Source organism: Canis lupus, chromosome 9 (genome assembly GCF_003254725.2).
Source record: "Canis lupus dingo isolate Sandy chromosome 9, ASM325472v2, whole genome shotgun sequence".
Lineage (NCBI taxonomy): Eukaryota > Metazoa > Chordata > Mammalia > Carnivora > Canidae > Canis > Canis lupus.
This window is the reverse complement of record NC_064251.1, coordinates 48,907,026-48,922,544: the sequence shown is the minus strand read 5'-3', so window position 1 is coordinate 48,922,544 and position 15,519 is coordinate 48,907,026. Positions and strand designations below refer to the sequence as shown.

The window sequence follows — 15,519 nt, the reverse complement described above, 5'->3', positions numbered from 1 at the left end:
ACCATGGGACCAAATCAGGTCCCATCACAAGTGGAGGGTAGAAAGACACCAGAGGGTTGGTTTCTTTTTTTAAAGATTTTATTTATCCATTCATGAGAGACACACAGAGAGAGGCAGAGACACAGGCAGAGGGAGAAGCAGGCTCCATGCAGGGAGCCCGATGTGGGACTCGATCCTGGGTCTCCAGGATCACGCCCTGGGCTGAAGGCAGATGCTCAACCGCTGAGCCACCCGGAGGGTGCCCTGACACCAGAGGGTTTTGAGCAGGAGATAGGGTCAGATTTGTGTTTACAAAGGATCCCCTAGGCTTCTATGTGGAGGATGGGACAGACAGGGTAAGACTTGAGTGGTCCTCCAGGTCAGAGTGTTGCTGGCTGGGGGTTCAGATTAAGGGAAGAAAGCATGGATTAGAGATTTTGGATGAGACTTGGTGACTGCTTAGGTGAAAGAGCTGGAGGGTACCTCCTGGCTGCTGTCCCAGTGGGGACTGTCCTTGGAGTGGCAAAACCAGGGAAGGGGAAGTGGCCTGAGGATCACTAAGGAACCAGGTCCCACAGGCAGTCATCAGAGATGTGGGCTTGGAGCTCAGGGGACCAGTCACTGCCTGGCTGGGCACTGGACATCAAGCACATGAAAGGTGGGGGGAGGGGTCAGCTTCTGGGGGAGGAGGTAGGAGAGAGGGCAGGGCCTGGACAGCAGAGATTAGAAGGAAGAATCTGTGGAAGGAGGCTGAGGTGGGTGGCAGGGAGGGTGCGTGTTCACTGATATCAGAGGGAAGGGAAGTATTGGTGCCAGACACTACCCAGCCCCCGAGTCAGCTGGACTCAGAAGGGCCCTACAGGCCTGCTGCAAAGGAGATTGAAGGTGACTCCAGTAAAGGGGGGTCAGGGAATGAGTGGGAGGGGAGTCTGGGGCTCCACTAGAGGCTGCCCTGCTCCTCACACCCTGCACTCCTGGCCCCACCAGGCTAAGGGCGTGTATGAGAAGGTGGGAGAGGCCACGGAGACGGCTCTGACTTGCCTGGTGGAGAAAATGAATGTGTTTGACACCAACCTACAGACCCTGTCCCCAGTGGAGCGAGCCAGTGCCTGCAATGCGGTGAGCAGGCCTCTTAGCTGGGGCTTCTGGCCATCTAGAGAAGAGGGGAGGACAAGGTGTTGGGAGGCTTCTGGGAGGAGGAGGGACCTCAGACTCTAGGGAGACCTGGCTAGAGAGAAAAGAGAAGAGAAGACTGAGTGTAGGGGAGGACCCAGATTTGGGAAGTGCACAGCAGCAGCAGAAGTGGCAACCTTTTGTCATTTCTCTGGCTGGAGAGGGAGATGGGGGCTTTGGATGTCAGGTTCAGAGGAAGATAGACACCATCCCACAGGGAGTGAGAGGCTTTTCATGGGATCAAGCAGCTGGAAAGAAAGCAGCGAGTTGCTGGCTGCGTCTGTTCATGTCCTGACCCTCCTGAGCCCCCTAGGTCATCAAGCAGCTGATGCGAAAGGAGTTTACTCTGGAGTTCTCTCGAGACCGGAAGTCCATGTCGGTGTACTGCACACCCACTAGCCCTGGCCCGGCAGCCCAGGGCAGCAAGATGTTTGTGAAGGTGGGGCCTGCCTAACTGCCCGGGGGCTTCTGTACGTGTGAGGGCCCTGGGAGATCTGACCTTCAATCTTCTGAGGAGCTAGTGACAGCGACTGTGGAGACTAAGGGAGGTGTGAGGCCCATTGTCAAGGCAGCGAATCAGGAACTAGGGTGGTTGCCTGCCATGGGGAACTGGGAGCAGGATCCAGTCTTGGTGGAGATAAAGCCAGGGCCAGATGCCAAGGCCTGCCGCTCATCACAGTCCCAGCTCTGGGCTGAGAGACACTGCCTTGCCACATAACCTTGGGGTCACCTCTGCTCCTCCATGGGCCCCAGTCTCTCCATCTGAATGTCAATGTCAAACTGGGAGGTCTCGGAGGCCTTTCACCTTTGATGGGGGGTATTGAGGTGGTTGATGCCCATCTTTGGTGCTTCATGTTCTGGAAACTGAGTCCTAGGTAGGGAAGCCTCCCATCCAGACTTCTGCCCATCATGCCTGTCACTGCTTTTCAACCTGAAGTAGGAATGACAGCCCTAACTTCATACTGAAGTGGAGGTTTTAATCCTTTTTGAAATGAAAAAGTTTCTGTATTGGGATCTTAGACCACTTTGCAAACAGCATTTGGAGTGCCCTTTGGGAAGAGGGGAATAGGGTTGGTGGAGGGTTCAGAAGCTATTCCCAGGCCTGGGGCAAGACCTAAGGTGAGGCCCCAAGGCTACTGAGGAGTCTGTTACCCAAGAACACCTTCCCAGAGCCACACCCTCCGCATGGCTCTATTTGTGTTTCCCAGGCAGGGCTCATACTGCTCCCCATTGCTGAGCCCTCTACAGAATTGGGATCCCAGTAGCACCAAGTTGGCAGGGAGGCAAGACATGTAGGAGGCCTGCCAGTCCTGTCCCCCTCCTCCCCAAATGCTGCAGCAGACTTTCTCAGCTTTGGGGTGCCACACCATGGACAGCCCCAACCCCCCCCATTCTTTTTGGGTATTCTCACAGCAAGGCCCATGTGGTTCCTACTCTGAGCTCTCAGAGAATGGAGTCTGGTACATATCTTGCTTTGTGTCCCTTTGGACGGCCTTTCACCTTTTCTAGCCATCAACCATCCTCAGGTAGGCAAGAGGAGGAAGCAAGGGCTCCTAACTGACAGAGCTGCTTCTGCCCTCCCCCATGATGCAGGGGGCTCCTGAGAGTGTCATCGAGCGCTGCAGCTCAGTCCGAGTGGGGAGCCACAGAGTACCCCTGAATGCCACCTCCAGGGAGCAGATCCTGGCCAAGATCCGGGATTGGGGCTCAGGCTCAGACACGTTGCGCTGCCTGGCCCTGGCCACCCGGGATGCACCCCCCAGGAAGGAGGACATGCAGCTGGACGACTGCAGCAAGTTTGTGCAATACGAGGTGGGTGCCAGGGTAGAGCCCCGGGGCCGGGAGCTACGTGTCTCCCTGCAGAGGCTGGGCAGGTAACAGGTTGGGCCCAGGCCCCACTTGCATCTGCCCCCTCCCTACAGATGGACCTGACTTTCGTGGGCTGCGTGGGCATGCTGGACCCTCCAAGGCCTGAGGTGGCTGCTTGCATCGCACGCTGCCACCGGGCCGGCATCCGTGTGGTCATGATCACAGGCGACAACAAAGCCACGGCTGTGGCCATCTGCCGCCGCCTTGGCATATTCAGAGACGCAGAGGATGTGGTGAGCAAGGCCTACACGGGGCGCGAATTCGATGACCTCAGCCCCGAGCAGCAGCGCCATGCCTGCCGCACAGCGTGCTGTTTTGCCCGTGTGGAACCTGCACACAAGTCCCGAATTGTAGAGAACCTGCAGTCCTTTAACGAGATCACCGCCATGGTGAGGCCACATGCTGGGAGCCTAGTGGAGGTGGTGAGGCGTTGGGGGACCTCTGACCAGAGAGCTTAGAAAGCAACCGATACAACCCTGCCTCTTCTTCATTCTTGGGTTTTCCAACATTTTATTACAAAAAAATCTCAAACACAAAAATGAAGATAGGTTTATAGTAAAACCTGTAACGTCTATGATCTGGATTCTACCAGTAGTATTCTATTTGCTTTGCGCCTACCTATCCATCTATCCATCCTTAATCCATCTTTTCTTAAATAAATTTCAAAGTAGGCTGCAGACATCAGCACGCTTCTCCCTCACATAGTTAGAATGCGTACTACAGAGAGCAGCATTCCTTTGTGCTTCTATTTTTTTTCCTTTTAGAGGAAAAAGTTACATGCAGTGAAATGCACAAGTCTTAAACATATCATTCATTTGATGTGTTTTGATAAGTACAGACACACTTTTGCATGTCATCCAAACCCTTATCAAGATAAGGAACATTACGGGCAGCCCCGGTGGTGCAGCAGTTTAGCGCTGCCTGCAGCCTGGGGTGTGATCCTGGAGTCCCTGGATCGAGTCCCACGTCAGGCTCCCTACATGGAACCTGCTTCTTCTCCCTCTGCCTGTGTCTCTGCCTCTCTCTGTCTCTATGAATAAATAAAATCTTTAAAAAAAGATAAGGAACATTACTATGGACCCATGAAGTTCCTTCATGTACCTTCCCCATCAGGCCCCTCTCCCACAACAGGCCATTTTTCTACCACAGATTGCCTGTCCTAGATTTTCATATGAATGGGAGCATACAGTTATGTATACTCTTGTGTCTGGCTTCTTTCTTTTGAAATTTATCGATGTTGTTTTGGGTATTAGTAGATGATTGCTTTTTTTATCACTAAGTAGCATTCCACTGTGTAAATATAACCATAGTTAATCCATTCACCTTTGGATGGACATTTTGTTTGGGCCATTTTTTGTTTTGTCTCATTCTTGATTACAGATCTATTCACCAACGCTAATCTGATTCTTGACCCCAGTCTCACTCCTGACCTGGCTTCCGTTAACCTCTAGCCCCCAGTCCTTCACCTTGACTTTAATATTAACCTGTGGCCCAGTCTTGACCTTGATATGGAGCTAGGCACCAATCTTGACTTGACTACAATTGTAACCTGGTTCTTGACTTTATTTTTGACCTCTGTGTTGACTTGGTTCCTGACCTTCAACTTGACCATCTTAATTTGATCTTTACTTTGAGCTCAATCCTGTTAGGGGCTTCAGTCTTGACCTGAACCCTGACCTGATGCTTCGCATTGACCTTGACACCTAACCCAATACTTTATGTAGACCTCAACTTCATCTGGCCTCTAATCTTGACCTTGACTGCAACTCCAACCTTGATTAAGACCTTACTCCTGATGTGGATTATAACCTTGATTTGGCCTCTGACTTTGACCTGACCTTTACCTTAGTCTAATTTTTAAATTTTGAGCCTGAGTCCAGTGTTGACCTTGACCTTCACCCTGGCTCCAACCTTTACCTTAACTATAACACCTGCCTGGTACTTTACCTGAGCCATCACCTTGATCTCATCCCTGACTTAACCTAACTTTGCCCCTAACCCCTATTCTGCATCCAATCTGAATTTCATCTCCACCATCATCAGTGACCCTTCCACGCTCTTCCCAAGTCCACATCACCATCTTCCCTGACCTTCAACTTGATCTTCTCTTCAAATTTGTCCGTGGCTGCAACCCTTTCTTCCCCTTAGCTTCATCCCCAGCCCAGTCTCTAAGTTCATTCTCAACCTCACCATTTGTTCTGTTCAGCTGTCTGCTTTCCTGGGGACATCCTCTGATTTTGGGGTGGGGGGAAGTCAAGGAAGAGGAAGTGAAGTTTCTTAGGCATGATCCTTCCTAACTTGGCCCTTAGACTGGAGATGGGGTGAATGATGCCCCGGCTCTGAAGAAAGCAGAAATTGGCATTGCCATGGGCTCTGGTACAGCTGTAGCCAAGTCAGCAGCCGAGATGGTGCTGTCAGATGACAACTTTGCCTCCATCGTGGCTGCAGTGGAGGAGGGCCGGGCCATCTACAACAACATGAAGCAATTCATCCGCTACCTCATCTCTTCCAATGTAGGCGAGGTTGTCTGGTGAGGCCCTTTATTTCCTCTTCCCAGCCCTCTGGACCAGCTCTAGGTCATTAAGGGAAATGCCTGTTCCTGTGATGGGTCTGTAGGGATAGAGGGACACATGCTTTGCCCTGGCTGGAGACTCCTAGGGTCTCGCCTCAAGGAGGGCAGGGGCAGGAGCACCTCATCAATCCTCCTTTGATGTACTCCAGTCCCCAAAGAGGTGCCTAAAAAGTCTACTGTCATCCCTCTAACTGTAACTCCTACATTTAGAGTTGGCAAGACAGGACAGCCAGCCCCACTTTTGGGCAGTAATGTGCTCACGTGTGTATGTGAATGTGAGCACACGGTCACGTGTGAGCGTGGTGTGTGTACCCGAATGGAAGTTATGTGGACACACGCGCATCTTTGGGCATAGGTATAAGCACGGAAGGCTTGTGCCGGGGTGTGATTTGTACCCACTTCGGTTCATGTGTGAAAGATGCCCATGGGGGATGGTGAGCAGGTGCCTTCCTGGACACCTGGAACTCTGCCATCTCTACCTGTCTGGGCAGGCACGTGGGTGTTTACTTGTGTTTGTGCGACTGTGGGTCCTGTGCTAAGCCTTGCTCCTGGCTGTAAACAATGTGTATGTACCCAGTATGCGTTGTCCACATGTGTGCATGCCCTAGAGAGGAGTTTACGGCCTAACAGGAAAGGCCTGGAGAGCAGATTTGCCCAAGCTCCAGAGCTGAGACGGGGTGGGGGTGGGGTGGGGGACAGGAGTGGCCCAGTGGGAGCCAGAGCCATGTACACACAAGTCTCACATGCGTAAGAACTAGCAAAGTGAGATGGGGCTCCTGTGGTCACGGCAGGTGAGCTTCCCAGCCTGGGGTATGAGTAGGAGCTAGACCCTCCAGTTGCTGGGGACTAGAGCCTACGACTCTGGTTCCAGCATCTTCCTCACGGCAATTCTGGGCCTCCCGGAAGCCCTGATCCCCGTGCAGCTGCTCTGGGTGAACCTGGTGACAGATGGCCTACCTGCCACAGCCCTGGGCTTCAACCCACCAGACCTGGACATCATGGAAAAGCTGCCGAGGAACCCTCATGAGGCCCTTATCAGCGGCTGGCTCTTTTTTCGATATCTGGCTATTGGAGGTGAGTGGGGTCCTTGGTCAGGTTTCAGAAGCTTCCTGAGAGCTTCTATCAGTTAGGCTTGCAAACTATAGACAATATGACTGAGCCTGGCTTATGCCAAAAGAAACTGTGGACTCATCTAATGGGAAAGACTAGATCAAGCCTCAGGCATGGCTGGATCCAGGCCTTGGTGTATTTTGGCTGTACCTCAGCTCCATTCTCAGGCAGGTGCCCCTTGGAGTAGAATGATGGCTGCTGCAGCTGTAGCCCTCATGTTTACTCCAATACAATCCCAAATTCAACAGAAGAAAGAGCTATCTATCCCTCAGTAATATGATAAAAGCCTCAGACCTGTTTTTGGCCCGACTGGGTCACCTTCTTATCTCCTAGCCAATCACCACGGCCAGGGGTGTGGCAGATGCTGGTTGCCAATCAAGACCCACCACTGTTACTATGGATGGGTTCTGCAAACCACAGGGCTCAGAAAGGGAGAGAGTGGTTCCCTGACAAATTTGAGGGATTGTTAGGAAGGAGAAATGGATTACAGAACACCACAGCCATCCACTATAGCCAGCTTCCTCCTGCCCTCCTTGCAGTGTACGTAGGCCTGGCCACAGTGGCTGCCGCCACCTGGTGGTTCCTATATGATGCCGAGGGACCTCACGTCACCTTCTACCAACTGGTAAGCAAGGACGGCCAGGGACCTTGTTGGGGTTATTCCTGAGGTAGAACTCACAACCCAAGCAGTTGTTGGGGTTCCAGGGAGAAGGGGTCCAGAACCTTGTGGTTGGCCAATGGCTGTGCCTCCCTACCCCTATATGCATACATGGACACCCATCATCTAAGGAGCCAAGCTCAGAAGCCACTGGAAACCTAGAGATAGCAGCCCAACTCCTGAGCCAGAGAAGTCGTTAGTCCTCCTCCCAGTCATTTGGTTAGGGGGCTACCAAGGGGCACGACCCTAGTCAGGGGCTCACACCCTAGTTCTGCTGTACACTGGTTATGTAACTTTGGGCAGGCTACTTAACCTCTCTATTAATTTCCTCATCTATAAAATGGGTAATAATAGTCCCCACCTCAGCCTCAGAAGGCTATCAGGAGGATTAGCTGAGTCAATACTTGTAAAGTGCTTAGACCATCTGGCACATAGTAAGAGTTGTATCGTTATTAAGTTAATGAAACACAGAGGAGGCTTTGCAGGATAAGGTACATAGGATATAGGCAGGGAGGCAAAGGCAAGGAGCAAGCGGAACAGTGGCATCACCCAAAGAAACAAGCCCCCATCCCTACAAGGCTCACAGTGAACCTATGAGACAGAAGTTCCAGCCCTGAGTACCTTCTAATAAACAATTCAAGAGACCACACTGTGACCATGACCTGGGACATAATGCATGTGTGTAGCAGATGCATACTGGTAAAACCCAGAAGGTCTGAACTGGGCAGGGCATTTATCTATTGACGCATCTTGATGTGAGCCTGTTTGTATTTTTTTTCCCTCTGCACATGCATAAGGATCTAGGGCTGCACATGCCTGTGTGGGAGGTGTATACGCTGTATTTGTGTGCATGTGTTTGCATAGGCCATTAAGATCTGCAGAAGTGGGGCCTGACCACAGTGGTACAATAGGAAGAGGTATTTGGTCCTCTTGTTCTCTGGGTGGAATCAAATGTTAGGACATTTTCTCTGCTCTATGATCAGTGCCAAATAAAAACATGCACTTGTCCCAAATACTAGAGCTTGGTTTTTGGAGAAAATCCCACTGTTGACTTAAATAAGGTAAGAATCTCCATCTCCTTGTCTCCCAAAATCTCCCAAAATAAGAAATCTAGCCAAGCCAGAGTTTTTAATAATTTTTCATCTTGTGTGAGAGAGAAGGGGAAAGTGCTAGCGGCCCCTTCTGGCTGACAGTCACTTAGCCATTTTTATGCAGTGTGGGAAAACAGGGATCTAATTACTGGACAGGAGCTCACAGCCTGTCATTTTATAGATTTCTCTTTGAGGGTTATTTTTATAGCATGTGGGTCCAGTTTTTAAACCTTTAGCTTAAAAGATCTCTGTGTTCAGATGAAAGTCCAGGGAACAGATTTTTATTATTGGAGAAGGGAGCTGTTGAACCGTTATGAACATTCACACTCATCCCAGTATTGTGGGAGAGAACAAAACAGAAGTTGTCACGCATGTCCTCAACTCAGCATCTTATCACAGCAGAATCTATGAGCAAAGTCTATGAACAGGAAGAAAACTCTCCCCTGGGACTGCAGGGGCAAGAGCCACTTCCCCTACAGAGCTCTGAGAGCTGCTGCTTAATTATGAAGAAGCCATGTAGTAAGCCTGCACCTAGCAATTCATTAACCCATGTTGTAAGCAAAAGGCAAGTCTTTTTTTTTTTTAAGATGTTATGTATTTATTTGAAAGAGAGAGAGTGAGAGATGGGGAGAGAGAGCGAGAAAAAAAAACACGAGTGGGGGGAGGGGCAGAGGGAGAAGGAGAAGCCAACTACCCTGTTGAGCAGGGAGCTGGACTGCTTGATGTAGGGCTTAATCCCAGGACCCCAGCTTCATGAGCTGAAGCCAAGGCAGATGCTTAACCAAGTGAGCCACCCAGGCGCCCTAGCAAAAGTCAAGTCTGGTAGAGCTCAATTTCAGTGGCAGAAATGGAAGGAGATATGAATAGAAGCTTGTTTAATAACAGTGATTAGGATACATGCAGCCTTTGTTTACCCACCAAAGGTGAATTCTATTCAAGCAGTTTGGCTGATTGATTTTCATATGCATTGACTTATTCTGTGGTCTCAGTAAATCACCACCCCTATTCCTGCACCTCCAATACTCAGGGTGCCCCATGAAGCCTCAAAGTAAAGCCTGCATCCTCCCTCTGATCCCAAGGCCCTCTTCTGTCCTCCCCATCCTAATGCTAGCTGCTCTCCCTCTGTCCCTCTGCACGCCCACCCCAGGGTGACCTCCCTTTTCCCTGGCACAGTGTAGCCTCTCCAACCCCATTCTGGGTGGGCACCCCTCCTTTGGTCCACCACATGGTAGCACTTTGCCCACTGGTTGTATTATGTCCTCAGATGTGGTTTGAGTGAGGCTTCCTTCTTCCCACATACTGGCCCCTCCCCTGACCACTGTTTTCCCCAACCCCACCCCACTCCTCCTTGGTGCTCTCAGAGGAACTTCCTGAAGTGCTCCGAGGACAACCCACTCTTTGCCGACATTGACTGCGAGGTCTTCGAATCACGCTTTCCCACAACCATGGCCTTGTCTGTGCTGGTGACCATTGAAATGTGCAATGCCCTCAACAGGTGGGCTGGGCAGAGGGTTAGAAATGGGGGTTGAGACCTAAGTGTGGAGGCTGAGAGCCAGTCAGAGCCCAGAATTGGGGTCAGAGGTATTCAGGACTGTGGCCTAAGGATCATGGGGTTCAAGATTAGGACCTGAGGGTCAGACAGGTCCCAAAGTGGGTTTTGAGAACGAGTGGGCCAGACTTGAGATCTAGGGAACAAAGAGGGCCAAGACTGGGGCCTGAGTAAGTGGAGGGGCCAAGATTGGGTCTGAGGGACAGAGAAAGGGCATCCAAGCCCTAGGACAGGCCAGTGTGGCTGAGCAGACACACTCCTCCTGGCTACACTGGCCTCCCAAAAGTGGTCCAGTCTATAGGCCCAGTTAGGGAAATGCTGAGGCCCCAGGCCACCCCACACACACCTCCACATGGGTGGACGGGTGCCCCCAGCAGCGCCTGCTCCCATCCTGGCCTGAGATGAGCACCCTGTGCCCTTGGCAGTGTCTCAGAGAACCAGTCGCTGCTGCGGATGCCACCCTGGCTGAACCCTTGGCTGCTGGCAGCTGTGGCCATGTCCATGGCCCTGCACTTTCTCATCCTGCTGGTGCCACCCCTGCCGGTGAGTTTCTGCCCTGCCCCAATCCTCTTCTGTGACAGGATCCAAACCCTCCTGTGACATTTGGGCCCTGGGTTGGTCACTGAGAGGGCCAGGGTGGCCCTTTTACTATGGAAGCTGCCTGGAGGACTGGGAGTGGGGAGATCTGAAGGTGCTTGGTACAGGCAGCCTGTGCTATGGGAGCCCTCACTCTTGGGGAACAAAGAGGTGGAGATAAGACCTCTTTCTGTGGGGAATCTCCCAAGGTGAGGGCGGGAGGAAAGATTTTGTTCTTTCTCAGTACAGAATCCTTCCTACTTCTCAAACAGGACCAAGAGCATTTGGTCATTGAGGGAGGGCAGAGGAGGGCACTTCTGGCAGAGGAACCAGGGTAGACAAGGATCTGGAGGTGGCACCTCAAGGAGCATCTTAGACATGCTCAGGAAGAGTCCGTTGTAGCCGGTGTATGAAACAGGTGGATGAGGTGGATGGCAGGGGCACAAGAAGTCCTTCCTTTATCCAAACGTCTCCCCTCCCCAGCTTATTTTCCAGGTGACCCCACTGAGCGGGCGCCAGTGGGTGGTGGTGCTCCAGATATCTCTGCCTGTCATCCTGCTTGATGAAGCCCTCAAGTACCTGTCCCGGAACCACATGGATGGTGAGTGGAAAGCCGCAGACAAGCCCCCCACCCTGCTTGCCTCTAGCCTGCTTCCCTGTCTACCTCCCTGCCTGCCTCTGCTCCCAGCTTCTGTCTGTACAGAGAAAGAAGTATTCTTGGATCACCAAGTGGAGAATAAGAAGGGGCTCTGGTCTGGTGGCTCTGACCTGTGGTATCTGCAGGATCTTACCCTACAGGGGCCAGGAGCACCACTCAGGGCCATGCTGTCTCCCTCTCTTCACTCGCCACCAACCCTGCATGGCTAGGCCCACTGTACCCTCCTCTGGGCCTTGGCCTCTGACTTCTCTGAACCTAGCCTGTCTTTATGCAGGCATTCTCAGGACAATCTCCCAGACATGGAGTGGGCAGCCACTGACTACCTCTGGGACTCCAGGCCATACTGGATTGGCCTCTTTGGTATCACCTTGTAGGAGGGTGGAAGAGGGGGTTCTCTGCCTTAACCCAGTGATGGAGGAAGAATGGCAGGGTCAGGACTGGGGGCAGTGTGTAGAGAAGTCTGCTGACCTCTGCTGGTGATGGAGCTTCAGAGAGGGTGATTCTGAACCTCCCAAGGGCAAAGGAGGCAGCATCTTCTCACTGTCAGAGCTGCCTAGACAGGGAAGAAGCAGGGGCAAAAAACTCACTGTTCCTGGGAGCTTGAGCCAAGGCAGCAGCTCCATGGCCAGGCTGCTCTGGGGGGTCTGGATTAGGCCCAGCCATGGCCAAGGCCTGCCCTGGAGCAGCTGGGTCCTTGAGGGCCATCTCTGGCAGGAATGTGTCCCAGCCTCAGGGGAGGGAGCCTGGAGTTGGGGGGCTATAAATAGATCACGTACTTGTCATTCCATAGGGGCCAAGGCAATCAATCGGCTCCTATCTCCCACGCTGGCCAGTCTTCCTGACCACTGTAAACACTTTATCTTATTAAAGAGAAGCTCACCCTCCACAGGTCTGTCCATAGGGTGACCAGACACACATAGAGGGACTCCCCTGAGGGTGGAGGCAGGTGCTCAGCCAGAGCAAGGCCTTGTGGGAATCATGGGTGAGGTAGCAGGGAGCTGGACAAGGCATTTTGCCCCCTGTATGGTTATTTCTGACCCACCCACCGTGGATACTCCTAGGGAGCTGAAGAAGGTGAAATAGGTCTATGGCCTAAAACTCCATCCTCAGGGGCCCAGGGCTTCCCCATTTCTGGCTGAAGCACAGGGGTCTTCACTTCCTGAAGCACAGGAAATCCACTGGCCAGCCTTAATCACACTAACTCATCTGTGAGGTCAAGCCTTTTTCGCAGCTCAGGCAGCTTCTCTGTCCTCCTTGAGAGCCTTCCTTTGTAGCCACAACTGTCAACGGGTTCAATGTATTTTCTTGAGAAAATTTCTTAGCCAATGGGAAAAAGCCTATGTCTTGGGCATTGTTCAGTACTGGCTGCAGGATGGTGGCCTGGGGGGAGGGAAGGGGCCCCTAACAGGATGGGGCATGTTGGAAGTGTTAGGGAGGGAGCAGTCCCTGCTGGGGCAAGGTTGGAGATGATTTCTAGAAGAGGTAAGGCCTAAGCAAAGGTTTGAAAGAGGAGGACAGAACTTGGTGGAGAAAGAGCTAGGCTAGCATGGTTTGGTGTCTCTCCTGGGGCTGGGGCTCAGAGTGCAGGGTAGAGAGGTGAGACTAGAGTGTGGAAAGGGGCTTGAATGCCAAGGGAAAGACCCTGGACATTATCCTCATGGCAATGAGAGCCGCAGAAGGGTGGAAGCATGGAAAAGACTGGAGAAACCATGGAGGACAGATAGGAGGGGCAAGGCAGGGAGGCTGATGAGCTATGTTGAGCTGGTCTGAGGAGAGACAATGAGCCAGCCCAGGGTGAACTGGTTCTGGGCAACACCTCCTCCTCTAGCATTAACCTGAGATGTTGACTATGGTCCTGGTGAGGCTTGGCTTGAAAGGGTGGCGGTCTGCTGTAGGGAGTGGTGTGGGGCCCACAGGAAGGATTCAGACTGGTCATCTGTGGCCACATCTGAGAGGTGGAATGGTGTGCTGCAAGCCCAAACAGCTCTGCCCCATGTGGCTGCAGTCCCTCGGGCCTCCTAAAGCCGGATGGGGCGGGGGTGGGAGAGGGGACCCTGTTATGTTCCCAAGTCAGCCTGGTAGCCTTTTAGGGAAGTTTTGCTGAGGCTTGACGCTCGCAGCTTCCCTGTGATTTATGAGGGATGTGTCCTGGGGAGAATTGCGGATGCCTGGTCAGCCCCAGTGGGTAGGTGAGGGGGCAGCGGTGGGGGTCCTCTTGCCCCATCTCTTGGCTGTACCCAGGTGTGGCTGAGCAACTGTCAGGCAGAGGCCAGTAGGCCAGACTGAGGAGAGAAGAGGCCTGGAGAAACTGAGTGGGGACTCTCCAGGGGAGAGTCCAGGGTACAAGGTGGGCCTGCACTTTACTCGGAAGGCAATGGAGAGTCACCAAAGAGGATAGACAGCCTGGATTTGTAGGGTGATGCCAGAGGCAGGAGCATGATGGTGTGTTAAGATGGGGTTGAAGGGGAGGGCTGAGAGGACTGGAAGCCTGGGGGCAGCAGGGGGAAGAGATGAACTCAAGAGATGTAGGTGGTAAAATCAGCAGGCCTGAGTGTATGGGGTGAATGAAGAGTTGATGCAATCAGTTTCTGGATCTCATCATACTGGGTAGTTATTCCCCAAATTGAAAATCAAGAGGAAAATATACCCTGGGGTGGCCCGGGGGTGTTGATAGAACATGTGGAGTGAAGGAGGTCCAGGGGACATCAGTGAGGCTGCCTTGGGAGACGCAGTGGGACTGGGGATCCACTGGTGAATGCTGTGGGAGAATGTAACTGTTCCAGGAGAAATGGAGCATGAAAGGAGCTAGAAGGACCCACTGTGAATGTGTACTTAGTGTGCTCTTGGGTTTTTCTTCCAGAAGAAAAGGACCACAAGTGAGTGCCGGGAACAGAGTGGAGTCTCCAGTGTGTACCTCAGATTGATGATGCCCAAGCGTCCACCCATACTCTCCACACTGCCATCACACTCATCGCTTGCTCACTGGGCCCTGCCAGGGGTCTCTGTCCCTGCTTCCGTACGCATGGGGGGCTCTATAATTCATGTAACTGGGAGTCTACTGGGAAGTTCAGCCATGAAGCTCTAGCCCAGGAGCTGCAGCCTGGGAGGAATCTGCCCAGAAGCCAGATCCAGACATGGACCTCCACCCCCAAATCCGTGAGCACATTCTAGAGCAGGCACCCGCTTGCTTGGAGGCTGGGCATTTACTTGGTGACTGGTGCCTCTATACTGATGAAGGACTCCCAGAATTTTGCCATCTCTGACCTCTCGCTTAGTGTCTGGTCTGGGGCCTGATCAGTTAGAGGTGAGGGGGGTACATCTGGGCCCAACTGTGCACAGCGAGGGCAGACAAGCCCCCTGTACTCTGTTTCCACAAAACAGAGGACTCATGAGGGCTTGAGCCTCTTGCTGTTTATATGTGCAGGGGTTAGGAGGTCAGAGAGAGGCACATGGTAGTAGGAGAGGGCAAGGATCCGCTTCTAGGAGACCGCTGGCTTGCCCGCCTTGCTCTGGGCACTCCCAGACTCCGATTTTCCCATCCTAAACAAATGAGACATGCCAAGTCTCTCTCTCGGTGCTGCCCAGCCTGCCAAGCAGAGGCCAGATTTGCCCTTCGTGTCCCTGGTGCCTAAGACCCCAGACATCCTTGGCTACCTGGTCACTGTACCCTTCCAGCCTAACCCTGTATGCACCATACCATAGTCTGCACAGCTGGGTGATTCCAAATCCCCAGAATCAGACTTTTGGCCTCACTCTTTGCCCCCAGTGCCACCTACCCATGAGCTGCAAGGATGTCACTAAAAATGGCTAGTCACCCAAGGGCACGTCTTCCCCCTCCTTCCTTGCTGGAGGAATGTGTGTCTACGTGGACCGTGTCTGATGATGGGAAAAGAGTGTTTGGTGAATGCAAATGTTCTTTTAACTCAGCTTTTGCCCCTTGGCAAAGATTAAGCAAATGGGCTCCAGGTTCTGTGGCCTCTTATCCCACCTCTTGTCCCTCCCCTCTCTCAAAGTCTCCATAGAGGCCACAAGAGAGTTGGGCAGGGCTCCCCCAGGCACCAGCCCACAGAGATCCTCTGCTTCTCTCCTGCTGAAGGGAAGGGAGATCTTAAGGTTGGGTAGGGTGGCAGGGCCTTGTACCCATCTGTGGACACGCAGTTGGTAGAGAAATAAAGGTTGAGTACCTGTGGCAACAGAGGACCGTCACTGTCTGGTTCCTTAGAGTGGTTCCACTGTCTGCCAATGTGGCGTCTACCTGGGCTGCCACCACCCACATGCACTTAC

General features: G+C 52.6%; 1 protein-coding gene across 5 annotated transcripts in view; it reads left to right on the top strand.

Annotated features, from left to right (window-relative positions):
• The window catches only part of ATP2A3 (ATPase sarcoplasmic/endoplasmic reticulum Ca2+ transporting 3), a 32,576-nt gene extending 17,144 nt beyond the window's left edge, over positions 1 to 15,432 (top strand). For 3 of the 5 annotated variants that reach the window (XM_025476038.3, XM_025476040.3, XM_035720398.2), the window contains 11 exons: positions 967 to 1,098; positions 1,466 to 1,591; positions 2,746 to 2,964; positions 3,075 to 3,410; positions 5,331 to 5,551; positions 6,465 to 6,667; positions 7,243 to 7,328; positions 9,814 to 9,947; positions 10,427 to 10,544; positions 11,061 to 11,178; positions 14,096 to 15,432. In XM_025476038.3, coding sequence (XP_025331823.3) covers positions 967 to 1,098; positions 1,466 to 1,591; positions 2,746 to 2,964; positions 3,075 to 3,410; positions 5,331 to 5,551; positions 6,465 to 6,667; positions 7,243 to 7,328; positions 9,814 to 9,947; positions 10,427 to 10,544; positions 11,061 to 11,178; positions 14,096 to 14,115 — 1,713 coding nt within the window. In that variant the 3' untranslated portion in view covers positions 14,116 to 15,432. Of the gene's footprint in view, positions 1 to 966; positions 1,099 to 1,465; positions 1,592 to 2,745; positions 2,965 to 3,074; positions 3,411 to 5,330; positions 5,552 to 6,464; positions 6,668 to 7,242; positions 7,329 to 9,813; positions 9,948 to 10,426; positions 10,545 to 11,060; positions 11,179 to 11,509; positions 11,582 to 14,094 lie in introns of all 5 variants that reach the window. The other 2 variants (XM_025476042.3, XM_025476039.3) reach the window with 2 other exon arrangements.
• The last annotated feature ends 87 nt before the right edge of the window (positions 15,433 to 15,519 follow it).